Genomic DNA, 15,965 nt, shown 5'->3' on the forward strand with positions numbered 1-15,965 from the left:
CTTTTCCAAACATATGTAAAAACCTTCGTGGGTGGTGTGTTCCAATTAAAACAAAACCTCGAGGATATGTGCAAGTTGACAACATCAATGATGAATTGCCGTATCAAGCTGGAGGAGACGTCTAATGTGTTACCAGTTACAAGAATTGAACATTTACAATGTTTAGCTGACACATCTAATGTCGAACTACTTGATGACGATGATGATATTGAAGCACGTAATGATGACGATGATGAAGATGTTGACCTCTTAAATGAAGATTATTCAGAACATCACATACACACTGACGATTCAGATTTTGATAACAATGAAGACTAATGTATATTACTTGTAATCAATTATAAACAAAACATGTGATCATTACATATTTATACTAATATTGTGAACGGATAATTTTTTAGGAAAAATGGTTAGGACTAGAGGGAGGGATGGTAGGATTGTTAGACGTGGACAGCCGAGACGTGGAGTTTCTACATCGATGCACGGTGAGCTAGCTATAGACTTGGGAAACCTCCCTTATTCTGGTATTTTACCATCGTCTGATCCTGGTAGTCCATATATTTCATCCCATTCCTCGACACCATCTTCTAGCCCATCTTCCTCCATCCCCTCGTCCTCTGGGCATGGAGAATTTCGGCATGCTTATCCACACCCCACTATATCACCTCGTCCTCTTAGTATTCCAGTACCACCACGACCATCATCCTCTGCTCCGACTTACCATCAGAGTGTCCCTGAACCACTCCACCAGACTCAGAGTTTTCCACTCCACCCTACCTCTGGTACATTTGTGCAGACTACTCCTTATCCCATTGTCCACACCACATCTTCTTCAGCTGTCCCGACTACTACTGGCTCTGTGCAAGGCCTCTCTAACCATGTTGACCATGGTGCCACTGCTGCTTCAGAGCATAACCTCCCCCCTGAGGAGGTCCAGCGTGACCCTAATGGTAGGGTCATCATCCGACTTCTTGGAAGAGGGTAAGTCATCCTAAATGTACATTTAATTTTATCTTTATATTACTATGTTTGTAATTTTATTTGTTTGTATTTGTAGTTGGACACCAAATCATTTTGCTAGTGAGGCCATTGGACATTGCATTCGATCTCAATTTAGAGGTCCATATCATCATTATGATGTCATGCCTGAGGAGGACAAACTAAAATGGTGGACTGACTTTCAGGTAATTTTAATTTTTGACAAACTACAGTCACTTGTTTTCTTGTTTTTCTTGTGGACTCAAAGTAACTATTTTCTTCTTTTTAACAGACTAGAGTCACTTGGGCACCCCATGATGAATGCCAAATTAAAAAGGTCTACGAGTCTAAAGTCAAAAAAAGACTTTGTGATATGTTGACTAAGGCTAGGAGAAAGGCTGTCCGCCCTATTTGGATAGGTCAGCAAGCATGGGTTGAACTTCTAAACTATTGGGATTCACAAAAATTCAAAGATAAATCAACTCAAAATAAAGCCAATAGGAGTTCAGCTCGTGGTGGAGCACTGCACTCCACAGGTAGAAAATCACATTCAGATATTGCAGTTACCTTGGTAAGTACTTGTCAATGCCTTACATGAAAATCATTTTACATTTGCAACCTATAATGCTTTTAATTGTACAACATTATTAGGAACGTCAATATGGCCGTCCTCCAGAACCTGATGAACTATTTATGGCCACCCACACAAATAAGAAGGGTGAATGGGTTGATTCTCGTGCTCGAGAAACTTATGTAAGTTATTCTTTTAAATTGTTTTATATTTATATTTTAATTTTCTAACATTTTCATTTTGTAATGATCTGTGTAGGAAAAGTATCATGAGCGCTTGAAGGTCCTTCAAGCAAATAGTTCTCAGGACTCTAACACTGATGTCCACCAACTTGATCCTGCAACTAAGCTTCAAACATGGAAGGAAGCTGCCGGAGGAAAGAGTAGAGGTCGGGTATATGGTACGGCAGACTTGGCTGCTAACATCCGCCAAGGAGTCTCTTCTCTCACCCAAGCCTCTGCGTCCGACATTTCACAATCTGGACTAGTGACTGAAAATCAAATGCTTCGTGCTGAACTTAGTATGTGGAGTCAGAAGTATGCACACCTGGAGGATGAGCTGAAGGTTATAAAAGATAAACTTATCTCTATGGAACAAGAAAAAACTACTTCCAATAGCACAACACAATTCCATCATGAGTATGATCCAGAACAGGATGATCAACCTATTTCTTAAAGTACATCCTATAATGTAAGTTTAACTATTTGATATTTTATTATATACTAAATATTTTAATTATTTGATTTATTTATTTATATTGTTTATATTTTTTTACAGGTTTATCACATCACTATGAGATTCATTTTGCTACTTCTAGTTAAATTTGTAATGTACAATTTAGTTGTAATATTTTTTCAAGTATTCATATCTTTTGTTTAACTATTTCTATTGCTTTTCTACTTTGGATGTGTTTCTGGATTTTGATTTCATACTTTGGATGTGTTTGTGGATTTGGATGTTTATAAATGTATTGTGAATGATAGTAATTTGTTTCAATGTGATTTGGTTTGGTTGGTATTTAATTTTTACAGGTAATCTGGTTAGAAAGCAAAATAAAATGTTTTTTTTTCTTCATCACATGCGTCGGCCATAGGTCCAGGCAAGTTTTTTTTAAACATGCGTCCGCTTTTGCGTGGGCCAAGCCCACGCAAGTTTTTTTAAACATGTGTCCGCTTTTGCGTGGGCCAAGCCCACGCAAATTCTGATATTTTTTAAATATATATTTTTATCATTTTCGTCGGCTAGACCGACGCACACGCGAAATAAAAATTCTGCGTCGGACCGCCCACGCAAAAGCCGCCGCATATGCGTCCAACCTATCTTCTGCATGTTGCGTCCGTTTTGCGTGGGCTTGGCCCACGCAAGATGCGTCCAATTTTCTGGCCCACGCTAATTTTCATTTGCTTCCAGGCTTTTTTCGTGGGAGGTGTAACGGACGCGAATCGGACATTGATAATTTTCGTGGGAGGTGCCCACGCAAGATGCGTCCGTTTTCTAGCTTTTGCGTCCGTTTTTGGCCCACGCAAATTGGCTTTTTTCTTGTAGTGCACCATTCCCAACACTCCCACCACCGCTACCATTACCACTGCCACTACCCTCAGTGCCTTTTGTTTGCAACCTCCCCGTACTGCCCTGGCTGATCAGGTGTTCACCACCACCACCCTCTTCAGCCACCACTACCCCCTAAACTAAAGGATACTCTCCTTGAACATCCCCTTCAGCCACCACTATCCCCTAAACTAAAGAATACTCTCCTTTCCGTTCAACTCTCCCTCTCATCACCTTCTTTCCTTCATATCTAATAAATCATTGGGGCAATGTAATAAATAATATATATTTCACTCTTACTTTATCTTCAATGCTCTTTCTTTTCTCTTCCACATGCTTTTTTTCTTTTCTCCAATTCCACTCTACCTCTATCTTCTGCTTTACCTTCATCTGCTATTTTTAACATTTCCCAACGTAATTTACCATGCAACCATTTATTAGTAACGTCCAATTATCCCACCGTAGAAAAAATAAATCAAGTTCATCCAAAATATGTTAGAATAGTATACAATATAAAATTGATGATTAATAGTTTACGTTTTTAACGTTAAACTAACCATAATTAGATATAGCAAAATAAAAAACGATTATAAAATATTGAGAATTTAAAGCTAACATATATTTACGAATATGTATTAAGAAAATATTAAAATTACAAGATTTATATTTCTCAAAATTTTATTTTTTAAATAATTTACTTCATTTTACGCAGATATAATTAATTTGACTGTTTCATAATTTAATTAATTTTTATTTATATTAATCAAGGCTTATAATAGTGTTACCAGAAAGAAAAAAAATGTCATACTATATTAGTTAGGGGGCGGGGAGCCACTGTTACCCCACTTAGAGGGTTCGAATCTCTCTCTTTCCGTTGATATTTTGGTCCTTTGTACGGGAACACTTACAAAACTTCATTATTTTTTTATTTATTATAATTTTTTTTTCTTTTTCAACTATAGTATTTTAAGATATTAAGATAAGATTGCTGGGCTTCTTAATGGTTTTATGTCGCTCCCTTAATTAATTCTGGTCCAGTGGATTGATTTGATGAATGGAATTAGTCGTGCGGTAATTGGTGTCAGCAGCAGGAATTTGGTAGAAAGTTAGGGAGTTGGAAAGAAAAGAAGTTATGCTTTTATGGCAATTGCTGAATCAAGCAAAACTTGGTTTTGAATGCTGAATCAATTTAAAGCAATTTAGAACCTGGCTGGTTTCCAGTCAAGAAGCTGATGTTGATGAACGTGATGGGATTGCTCAAGCCAATCTGTAGATAAAACAGTATTAGAAGAATGCATATGATGAAGGCAGATTTAGCAAGAAGAAGGTGATCTTGATGGCAGATATGGCAGTAGGTGTTGGGCCGGCTCAAGCAGATGCTATAAGTTCTCCCTTGGAACCACTTAATCAAACAAGATGTTTGGTATGGCAAGGTGCGAGGACCTGATTTTAGTGCTTAATAATGCAGCGTCTGAAGCCGAATTTGTGTAAGGAATATAGGTTATCATTGATCAAAGGCACAGAAAGGAAAGGGAGATGCAAATCGCTGCTTTATTAAGCAGTTCAGGGTATTTTAGTGCCAAGTTTATGCAGTTTTGCTGCATAATTCTGCAGCAATAGTGGCAATTCAAAAACTGTTGTTCATGGTTGAAATTGTTGGTTTTGTTGTCTTTGTTATTCGTGTGGGTGTTGGTTTTTATGTAAGAGTTGTGACACCTTTAAATTGTTCCCGTTAATTAAACTATGGAGTGAAGTCTATTCTTAAAATTCTATATGAATAGGTATAATTTACCTATGTCTCCTTTTTGTTAATATATGAATTTTGGTCTAGTTTTTTCTTAGTTTATTTATTTTTTATTTTTAATGATATTTTGTTCGTGTGATGGTAGATGATTGTTGTTACTTGAGGTATCATCATGACTAAGATGTCAAGTTGCATAATGATGCCTAACATAAAAGTTTTATAAAAAAATATGGGATGATTAAGTTAAAATTCATGATAAAAAAATAAAAGCAAAGAGAAACAAATTTAAGCACATCATTTTCATATGTAGCAAACTTAAAAATTATGAATATGAATCAAAATTGTAGAGTGATGGGCCTGGACCTGGCGTATGGTATATGAATTTTCATCTGATCTTTAATGGCAGAGGACGTTCATACGTTAAGTATCATGTGTTAATTAGACTTAATCATTCTTAATGGCTCAATAAAGGTAGAATCGGACTACATTACGTAGGATATGGCCAATCAGAGGGAACATCAACAAGGAGATCTATCTTTTACACACTTATCCTAGACCACTTGGAGAGGTTCTAGGGCTAGGTTACAACTCGGACTACATAAATGATGATCTAATACACAACACAAGGAGTACTTCCAACTCATATTTTATACTATACTCATTATATTTGATGCTCTTACTGACTTGAACGTCGGAGTGTCATCGCAGGTGGAGTCCCCTCATTCCCTGGAAGCTAAATCACTAAAGCTAGAAGGGAGACCACTAGAAGCTCACCCGGATTCCGACCGACCTCAAGTTGGCTAGAACAAAAACATAATTAATTATTTTGCACAATTAAGAGGATTGAAAATCATATTCGCAACTACCCTTAGATGTACCATATTCTCACCTTTGAATACTAGTGTTAGATATTATTAGATATAATTAGATATTATTTGATATTATGAGATATTATAGATATTGTTAGATATCTCATATTTATGTAATGGGCTTAACCCATATGTTTCTTTTCCTATATAAACATAACCCTATGTGTTCAATACACACAAGGGATTTACCCTATTCTTTCTTTTCCTTTAATATGGCATCTAGAGCATAAGGTTAGGGTTTAGGGTTCAATTTTTATTGGTGAACCCACTATTCACTGGAATTTTCCAGCCACCGCCCCACTGTCTCACCGGAGCTACCACTACCTCGCCGGACCCGCCGCCGGAGCCTGCCACTATGGCTTCTTCCACTGCCACTACCACTGTGGCCAGGTAAACACACCACTGATACCCCAGGCCAGACTGCTATTTTCAATGAATTTCTTAAATGGTATGAGGAATAAATCTTTTTTCTCTTCCCTATCTACTACGGGTTATTTACCTTCGGTTACCATGGCCAATGGATAAAACGCGAATTATATACGGATTATTACATACGGATCAAAATTCGTATGTAAAATCAACATTACATACGGATATTTACATACGGATTCGAACACAGGTTCCTTCACTAACTAGGGAAAATTTAACCACTACAACAATCAACTTCTTTTGTATTATTATGATTTTTATTATACTTATTATTAATAATAATACTAATAATATTAATAATATTAATAACATTAATAATATTAATAACATTAATAATATTAATAACATTAATAATATTAATAACATTAATAATATTAATAACATTAATAATATTAATAACATTAATAATATTAATAACATTAATAATATTAATAATAAAGATTTTTTTTTTTGCATTACATACGGATAAATCTGTATGTAATTACATACGGATATTACATACGGATTTTTTCATATATAGTTACATACAGATTCTGGATCCGTATGTAACGCTTACCTACGACAGTTTTACATACGGATTTTTGCTGTATGTAATTCCAATTTTTCTTGTAGTGTTATCCATTAGTCATCTCACCCGTTCCCTTGATTGTGTTATTTCTTTTACCAAAGATTTTGTTACTTTACAGGACCGGAGTTCGGGACAGATGATTGGCACTGGATGTGAGTCTCATGGACTTTATCAACTACAGATCTCTGCACATGTTGGCGCAATTATGGATTCTCCATCTCTCATTCATGCTCGGTTGGGTCATCCTAGTCTTGCCAAGATGCAGCAGCTTGTTCCAAGTTTGTCTAATGTGTCTACTTTATCGTGTGAGTCGTGTCAATTAGGGAAGCACATTCGTAGTTCGTTTCCTAGTAGTGTCTCACAACGTGCATCATCTCCTTTTGCCTTAGTTCGTTCTGACATTTGGGGACCAAGTCGTATTAAGTCTAATTTGGGATTTCAGTATTTTGTTACTTTTATTGATGATTATTCAAGATGTACTTGGGTATTTTTAATGAAAAACTGTTCTGAGTTGTTTTCTATATTTCAAATATTTTACAATGAAATTAAAAATCAATTTGGAATTTCCATCCGAATTTTGCGCAGTGATAATGGACGTGAGTATCTTTCTCATTCTTTTAAAAATTTTATGGGTTCTCATGGTATTCTTCATCAAACTTCATGTGCTTATACGCCTCAACAAAATGGAGTAGCTGAGCGCAAGAATATACATCTTGTTGAAACAACTCGTACTATTTTAATCCATGGTGATGTTCCTCAGCGTTTTTGGGGTGATGCTATTCTTAGTGCATGTTATCTCATTAATCGCATGCCATCTTCAGTTTTAGATAACAAAATTCCTCATTCTATTTTATTTCCACATGACCCTCTCCACTCTTTACCTCCCAAAGTTTTTGGGTCCACATGTTTTGTTCATAATTTTAGTCTTAGTCTTGATAAATTATCTCCTAAGTCACACAAATGTGTCTTTTTAGGGTTCACTAGATCACAAAAAGGATATAAATGTTTCTCACCTTCTTTAAACCGTTATTTTATTTCAGCAGATGTCACCTTCAGTGAATCTTCCCTTTATTTTAAGTTTTGTCCTTCTCCCTCAATTTCTTCATCTAATCAAGTGAATATTCCTCTTGTTGTGCCTAGTGCACCTAACGATTCACCACCGCCACCAACTCTTCAGGTGTATAGTCGTCGTCAAACATCTCATCGTCCATCAGCAGACTCTATTCCGGTGCCAACACCTCATCCCCCTCTGGCTCCTACAGTTGAACCTCTGACTGTTGAACCTGATCTTCCTATTGCTATCCGTAAAGGTATATGTTCTACTCGTAATCCCTCTCCATATTATACTGCTTTGAGTTACCATAGACTATCTCAACCCTTTTATACCTGCCTTTCGTCTATTTCTTCTGTATCCATTCCAAAATCTGTAGGTGATGCCTTAGCTCATCCTGGTTGGCGTCAGGCCATGCTTGATGAAATGAATGCGCTTCAGAATAATGGAACTTGGGAACTTGTTCCTTTACCATCTAGGAAATCTGTTGTTGGTTGCAGGTGGATTTTTGCTATCAAAGTTGGTCCTGATGGTACTATTGATCGTCTCAAAGCTCGTCTTGTGGCTAAGGGTTATACCCAAATTTTTGGTTTAGACTATGATGATACTTTTTCTCCAGTAGCAAAGATGGCCTCTGTTCGCTTATCCATAGCTATGGTTGCTCTTCAACAATGGCCTCTTTATCAACTGGATGTTAAAAATGCTTTTCTTAATGGGGATTTGCAGGAAGAAATTTATATGGAGCAACCTCCCGGTTTTGTTGCTCAGGGGGAGTCTTCTGGATTGGTATGTCGTCTTCGCAAATCCTTATATGGCCTCAAGCAATCTCCTAGGGCTTGGTTTGGAAAATTTAGAAATGTTGTTCAACAATTTGGTATGACTTGCAGTGAAGGAGATCGTTCAATTTTTTATCGTCACTCGAGTGCTGGGTGTATCTATCTTGTAGTATATGTTGATGACATTGTTCTTACAGGCAGTGATCACCATGGCATCTCACAAGTAAAACAACACCTTTGTCAACACTTTCAGACCAAAGATCTTGGCAAACTCAGATATTTCTTGGGGATTAAGGTAGCACAATCCAATACTAGTATTGTTATCTCTCAAAGAAAATACACATTAGATATTTTGGAGGAAATTGGGTTGATGAATTCGAAATCTGTTGATACTCCCATGGATCCCAATGTCAAGCTTTTACCCAATCAGGGGGAGATCCTGAGAAGTACAGGAGATTAGTTGGAAAATTGAACTATCTCACAGTTACTCGCCCTGATATTTCCTTTGCAGTCAGTGTGGTGAGTCAATTTCTTAATTCTCCATGTGAAGATCATTGGAATGCAGTCATTCGTATAGTGAAGTACATTAAAGGCTCTCCTGGAAAAGGTTTGTTATATGGTCATAATAACCATACTAAAGTCATTTGTTATTCAGATGCTGATTTGGCAGGATCTCCATCTGATAGAAGATCAACTTCTGGTTATTGTGTCTCCATTGGTGATAACTTGATCTCTTGGAAGAGCAAGAAACAAAGTGTTGTGGCAAGATCTAATGCAGAAGCAGAAACAGTTACTTAAAGAATTGCAATTTGGAGAGGTTACTCAAATGACACTTATATGTGATAATCAGGCTGCTCTTCATATTAGCTCAAATCCAGTTTTTCATGAAAGGACAAAACATATTGAGATTGATTGTCATTTCATTTGAGAAAAGATTATATCGAGAGATATCAAGACTGAGTTTGTTAATTCAAATAATCAATTAGCAGATATTTTCACTAAACCCTTACGAGGGCCTAGGATTGATTACATTTGTAACAAGCTGGGTACATATGATCTATATGCACCAGCTTGAGGGGGAGTGTTAGATATTATTAGATATAATTAGATATTATTTGATATTATGAGATATTATGAGATATTATAGATATTGTTAGATATCTCATATTTATGTAATGGGCTTAGCCCATATGTTTCTTTTCCTATATAAACATAACCCTATGTGTTCAATACACACATGGGATTTACCCTATTCTTTCTTTTTCTTTAATAACTAGCAAGGCATTCTCAATTTGATTTAAGTCATTGAGTTGCATTTAAGCTATAACCTCTCTTTCCTGATAAAAAATAATAATCTCTCACCTAATAAACTTACACTGAGCAATAAACATACGAAATGTATGAACTAATTAAAAAAAACACTCGTTAAAGAACTCTTAAGTATACATAATTTAGTTTATAATGTAATTATCAATCTACTATTTTATTGAGATACACATGTGAATTTTTGTGCAATAAGCAGAACCACGCAATAGTATGATCAGTTAGAGATATCATAAGTAATTCTCAGTAACGTCTGCATTCATTAAACTATTCGTATAATTATAAGTGATAGAATAGTAATAATTGACAAGAAACATAGAAAAAAAATAGCAAGAAATAAATCATAAATAAGTTCAAGAGAAGATTAAAAAGCAAAATCACTTGTATTTTTTAAGAGATTTTAGAAAGAATGTCCTAGAATTCCCTAAAAGTAGAAGGTGGACAACCAAAGATTGAAAATACACGCAAAAAGGTTGTAACATAACTTCTTTCAACATGTCACTTTTAACCTCATATACATTTCAAGTCCATGCACATGTAACTTTTAAGAGCATGAAAATGTTATAATTACTTTACATGTCTCTCCAACTTCTTGGATGTCCCATATGAGTTAAGATATTACTTTATTTAACTTTGTATAACAATAAAATTAATGTTCACATTAAGTTTAATGATTACCTCAATATAGTCATTAGGTTCTGTATAATCATTAACTTAATGTAATCGTAATAGTTTTGTGTTTACACTCGAAATTATCCATTTCTAAGTCTATAAATAAAAGTTCTCTCTATTGTAAATTTCACACTTAAATATTGAATATAGGATAAATAGTAAATTCAATACAACAAGTATTAACATATTTTTTTAATACAATACAAAAAAGAAAATTCTTAGGACAAAATTTTAATTTCGTTAGTTTTCTTTGAACTCTGTTAATGGTTAAGGTAATTGAGTATGTGTTCGGTTCTTAATAATGGTCACATATATGTTTATTAAAGAGAAAACTCTTGTAGGAATCACTAAGGATTTTAAATTTAAAAAGTAAAAAATAAAGGGTAAAAGACTCCCTTCAAAGATTATTGCATATTAACATTAATTTTTCCTTTAACAAACACAAAATGACAATTATTACTAAAGACCAAAAAATTGTTCAATTACTTCAACCATTAACGGAGTTCAAACAAAATTAACAGAATTAAGATTTTTTATGCTAAGACTATTCTCTTTTTTTTTCTTATTGTATGTCAATACTTGTTGTACTGAAATGACTATTTACGATTGAATATAATTTAGCTTTGTAAAAATATTTCGTGTGTCATGAGAGTGTGAAATCTTGTACATTGGTTCTTATATTAAAGATGTTCTTCAAGTGGTGAATCTTCATTGCACATCCTTGGAATTCTCTCTAAGGTCGTGTGTTCTTCCCTCTTCTCACCTTTTATCCATTTTGTATTTTCTTTTGCAAACTTGTTGTACTTTTTTTCTTTGTTTTCATTTGATGTTATTACGAGCTTACTTCATCTCCCATGAAGTTTGATTCCTTTGCAACACCTCTTTGAGTTTATACGTTCTCCCTATTTTTAAAAGTTTAAATGTTTGGACCTTTATCATATTGTTAATTTTTCTATTTGTCATACATTGGGGGAGGGGGTAATAGATGTGTTGATAAGTTGGCTAATATAGGCATTGATATTAGAGTAGATTTTGTTTCGCATGATCAATTACCTAATTTTATTTGTGTGGAATTTTTTAGAACCTGGTTTAGAATGTTGGAGCTTATGTTTTCTCAATTTGGACATGAGTTTGGTTTGTCCCCGATGTTTGTTTGTACTCTCTTTTCTTTATTTTAATGGTTAATTTTCCTACAAGTAGATGATTTTTTAGATTTAGGGTGTGAATCTAGTTGAGATTCTTCACTATCAAGGTTGGAAGATCTTGTTGTAAGGTGCATCAGTTATCTTGTGACATAGATAAGGTGGGCTAAGTCAATTGAATTGTGGCCCTTGAGTTGTTATGCTTTTAAGTAAAAAAAGTTGTGCCTAACTATCAATTATAGTTTTTAGTATAATGGTAAACGTTTAATCCAACAATTATTATTAGAGTCAAGGTATTATCAGTAGGGAGATATTGTTAGTTGCATCAATTATCACATGATATCTAGGCTAGTTAGACCAAGCACACTTGAAGAGCTTGATTCCAAGCAAAACATTTATTAATAGAGAGATTATTCGAGGATGTATCAATTTTTCATAATGTAAACAAAGTTGAGAATCAAAATTATAATTATAACCAACAAAATTCTTTTTATTAGAACCGTATCAAAACTATAATTATAACCAACCATTTTTTTTTATTATTATAACCGTTCAACCACCGTTAATAAAAAGAATCAAATTAATTTGTTGATACATTAATTAGGCAATTAAATTTATTATTATAATTAATAACTAATTTAAATATTAATTTAAAAATTAATTTTTAAATATATGTAAGCAAAGCCCACACCTATCAAGTGAAGGCAATTTGGGCTTGGAAGACCAAACCCAACCAGTGTCTGCTTTTGACTGTGGGCTGCTTCTTCCTGCACCTCCATACCTTCTTCTCTCACCTCCATAGATTTTCGTATTTCCAAAAATGCCCTTCTGTAATATTCCGGATTACATAATCCGGAAGTCATTTTTCAAATTTGTAATTAGCTTCCGGATTATATAATCCGGAAGTCTTTTTTCAAATGCATGATTACTTTCTGGATTACATAATCCGGAAGTCTTTTTTAACTTCCGGATTATGTAATCCGGAAGTCTTTTTTTAAATGCGTTTTCGGATTACATAATCCGGAAGTTATTCTATGGGGTGGCACAAGAAGGATAAAAATGTATTTTCATGTTGTGTATGGAGGTGCCAGAAGAAGATATGGAGGTGCAGGAAGAAACAGTCTTGACTGTGTAGTTCAGAATCTTCTAGTTGCGGACGAAGAAAGGCCAGAATGTCTCAAGACAATTCTAGTTTGAGAGAGAGTTTCAGGAACTATAAATTTACGCTATTCTGTAACTAAGATATTCTCGACTGTTCTACACTACTCTTCTACACAATTTAAATACCTCGTATGTCCAATCCACAGACATCAGAAATCAGTAGCAGTTTTGTCTGTACATTTATTCAAGCACGATTTGCAGAATTTCGACGTTCCATTACGATTCTGTGATTAGAGGAAATGTCTCTGATTCCAAGTTTCTTGGGTGGTAGAAGGAGCAACCTTTTGGACCCTTTCTCCCTCGACGTCTGGGATCCCTTTAAGAATTTTCCTTTTCCCAATTTTCTCCTTCCTCAAAATTCAGCGTCTGTGAGCACTGGAGTGGGATTGGAAGGAGACTCCAGAAGCACACGTGTTTGAAGCTGATATTCCTGGACTGAAGAAAGAGGAAGTGAAAGTAGAGATTCAAGATGGCAAAGTTCTTCAGATAAGCGGAGAGAGGAACATTGAGAAGGAAGACGAGAACGACACGTGGCATCGCGTGGAAAGAAGTAGTGGTAAGTTCTTGAGAAGGTTCAGATTGCCAGAAAATGCTAAAGTGGAACAAGTGAAGGCTTCCATGGAGAATGGGGTTCTCACTGTCACTCTTCCAAAGGAAGAGGTTAAAAAGCCTGATGTTAGAGCCATAGAAATCTCTTCTTAACCTCCTTCTTTTTGTGTGTGTTATGTTTTCTTCTGAGGATCATTTGTGTGAGAAGATTTCACGAATTATGTAGGATGAGATACCTTAAGTTCAACTGTTTTACCGGATTTAAAGATTGGGTCTGTTATTGTAATATTTTGTTTTGTATGCAAGAAAATGTTGTGTAACATTATACTGATTAAAAAAAATCAAAACAGTGATAATTTTATGGAAAATGTTTTATTAACTCCCTCCGCACATTACACACTTTTGACGTTGTCCATTGACATTGCTCACGTAAACAAACATACAGAACACATGGTATTGCACAAGACAACGACGGTTTTTAGTGAGAACCGATGTAAGTATTAGTTTATGCGAGGGTAGAATGGTAATTTTAGAGTTTTTTTTGTTGTGAAAGCAGAAAAATTTGGGGCGAAATCCTCCGAAGAAGGGATAGTCGTCGGTGGTGAAAGAAGGGTACGTCCGTCGGAGTGAGAGAAGAAACCGTAGAAGGTGTCATCCAATCGGATAACAAACATTGGTACTATCGTCGTCGATATTGCAGAGGGAGGAGAACGGTAGAACCTCTAATCGAAGGTAAGAGCATACATCTGTTATCGTATGGTCGACATTGAGGTAAATGCAAATCGAAATCGAACGTTGATGAATTATTGATCTGTTGTTGTGTGCATTAATGGTTGTTTGTTAGTCCATGGTAGGATCGTGGGTGGGAGTGGGTTTGGGTTTGTAGTGCATGTTCATGCTGTGAATAGGTAACCACTGGATAACCACTTTTCCCGTTTAGCACGTGACCTTGCCATGGATAGGGTCATGGCCCTTTGGTGTGTTGTGCCTTGTGTGATTTTTGTTAGTGCAAGCTACCATTGTGGGTGGGAGTGGATTTGTGTTACATTTTTGTTGGTGCAAGCTACCATTGTGGGTGGGAGTGGATTTGTGTTACATGTTCATGTTGTGAATATCCCTTCCATTAATGTTTTCACACGTGATGTTAATTGATTGAGACATATTCCTTTAGGTTTTGGTGGAAAAAACAAATATATATAAAAAAATTTAGATTAATATGATAAAAGAATTTAGAAGTGTGATTAACTTATAGGGTGTTTATATATTAAGACTCTCATCACACCTTAATAAATTAATATTTTATTTATTTTTATTCTATTTTTAATTTAAAAACATTATTATATTATTATAAATAGTGTCAGTGTTAGGTGTACTTTTTCACAAAACTTTCTCTAACTCATGTACCAACAACTTTTATCTCAAACAGTTTTATTTTTTAATAATATGGTGTAATATAATATTATTTATACAAAGAGTATAGTGAGAGTCTAGTTAAGATATTTCCTAAAGAATTAGACCGTCAAATTAGCATGTTCTATTCAATTGCTGATAAAAAAGAAAGATGTTCTATTCAAAGAATTAGGTGTTTGTGGTGCTCTGTTGATGCAATAATGATGATGTTTTAAAACGTCCTCTGGATTTGAAAAAGCTTATTTATTTATATAGAAAATATGGTAGACCATAAATACATTCAGCAAATTTTATTTTACCTTTTATATAGAATAATTTTGAAATAAAGTGGTGAGGGAATTGAATTTATATAAGACAGTAACGTTACTTAATTTGAAGTAACCGCATTGGAAATGATATTAAAATTTACTTGTCATTAATTTTTTAAAATAATAATTTTTACATTTTATTAGACTTAAATAACTTTTTAGCCGGTTATATTTTTTTTATATTTTGTCTGAGTCTTATAAAAGTTCTACTTTTTGTACTTGGATAAAAAATTTATTTGAATCTATATATATATATATATATAATTTTTGGTTCATGATAAATTTTGAATATTTTACTTTTAGTCTTAATATATATATTTTTATTTTAAATTTATAATTTAGTCATCTAATTTATGTTATGACTAGGAAAATGATAGGAGATAAGAGATAAAGAAGAGACATATTGACAATGTTTTAGAATTAAGATAAAACGAAAATAATGAAATAGAAATCACCTTTTTTTAGTGAAAGTATTTTTATATTTATAAATTTGTTACTGTCTCATCGTCATTAAATTTTCGAGTGAGTTAAACTTGTTAAGATTATCTTATGACTAAGGTTGAATCTTTTGAAGTTATTTACGAATTTTTATAATGCCTGTGACTCAATCTTGATTTTAAATGGTGTGAATAACATTTAGATAATTTTATAAATTGGATTGAATTTATACAGTGAGACTTGTTTTCATGATTAATGAATGACTTTTTCAATACTCTTTTTAGAACATTATTATGGATTAAATATTGAAAATACTTGTTATATCATGCTCAAGCTGTGAAACTGAAAGAAAAAAAAATGTGGAAGAGAAAAGAAAGATCATATACTATATATGTAATGTATAAGTGAAATACATATTATTACATCTA

The 15,965-nt window shown here is 34.2% G+C and overlaps 1 protein-coding gene and 1 pseudogene across 1 annotated transcript; both read left to right on the forward strand.

Annotated features, from left to right (window-relative positions):
• Positions 1 to 991: 991 nt before the first annotated feature.
• On the forward strand, positions 992 to 2,478 carry LOC137811880 (uncharacterized). The gene is made up of 5 exons (XM_068613739.1): positions 992 to 1,184; positions 1,271 to 1,549; positions 1,630 to 1,731; positions 1,808 to 2,239; positions 2,327 to 2,478. The coding sequence occupies exons 1-4, from the start codon at positions 1,026 to 1,028 to the stop codon at positions 2,222 to 2,224; spliced, it is 957 nt and encodes a 318-aa protein (XP_068469840.1). The 5' UTR covers positions 992 to 1,025; the 3' UTR covers positions 2,225 to 2,239; positions 2,327 to 2,478.
• Positions 2,479 to 12,909: 10,431 nt separating this feature from the next.
• On the forward strand, positions 12,910 to 13,701 carry LOC137809747 (17.3 kDa class I heat shock protein-like; annotated as a pseudogene).
• Positions 13,702 to 15,965: the final 2,264 nt, after the last annotated feature.

Source organism: Phaseolus vulgaris, chromosome 2, assembly GCF_000499845.2.
Source record: "Phaseolus vulgaris cultivar G19833 chromosome 2, P. vulgaris v2.0, whole genome shotgun sequence".
Lineage (NCBI taxonomy): Eukaryota > Viridiplantae > Streptophyta > Magnoliopsida > Fabales > Fabaceae > Phaseolus > Phaseolus vulgaris.

Bases quoted from the DNA above. Each gene is read 5' to 3' on its own strand.
- LOC137811880 (XM_068613739.1), top strand. From the start codon at position 1,026: ATGTTTGTAATTTTATTTGTTTGTATTTGTAGTTGGACACCAAATCAT. The intron at 1,185-1,270 runs GTAATTTTAATT...TCTTTTTAACAG, and splicing joins AATGGTGGACTGACTTTCAG to ACTAGAGTCACTTGGGCACC. The intron at 1,550-1,629 runs GTAAGTACTTGT...CAACATTATTAG, and splicing joins CAGATATTGCAGTTACCTTG to GAACGTCAATATGGCCGTCC.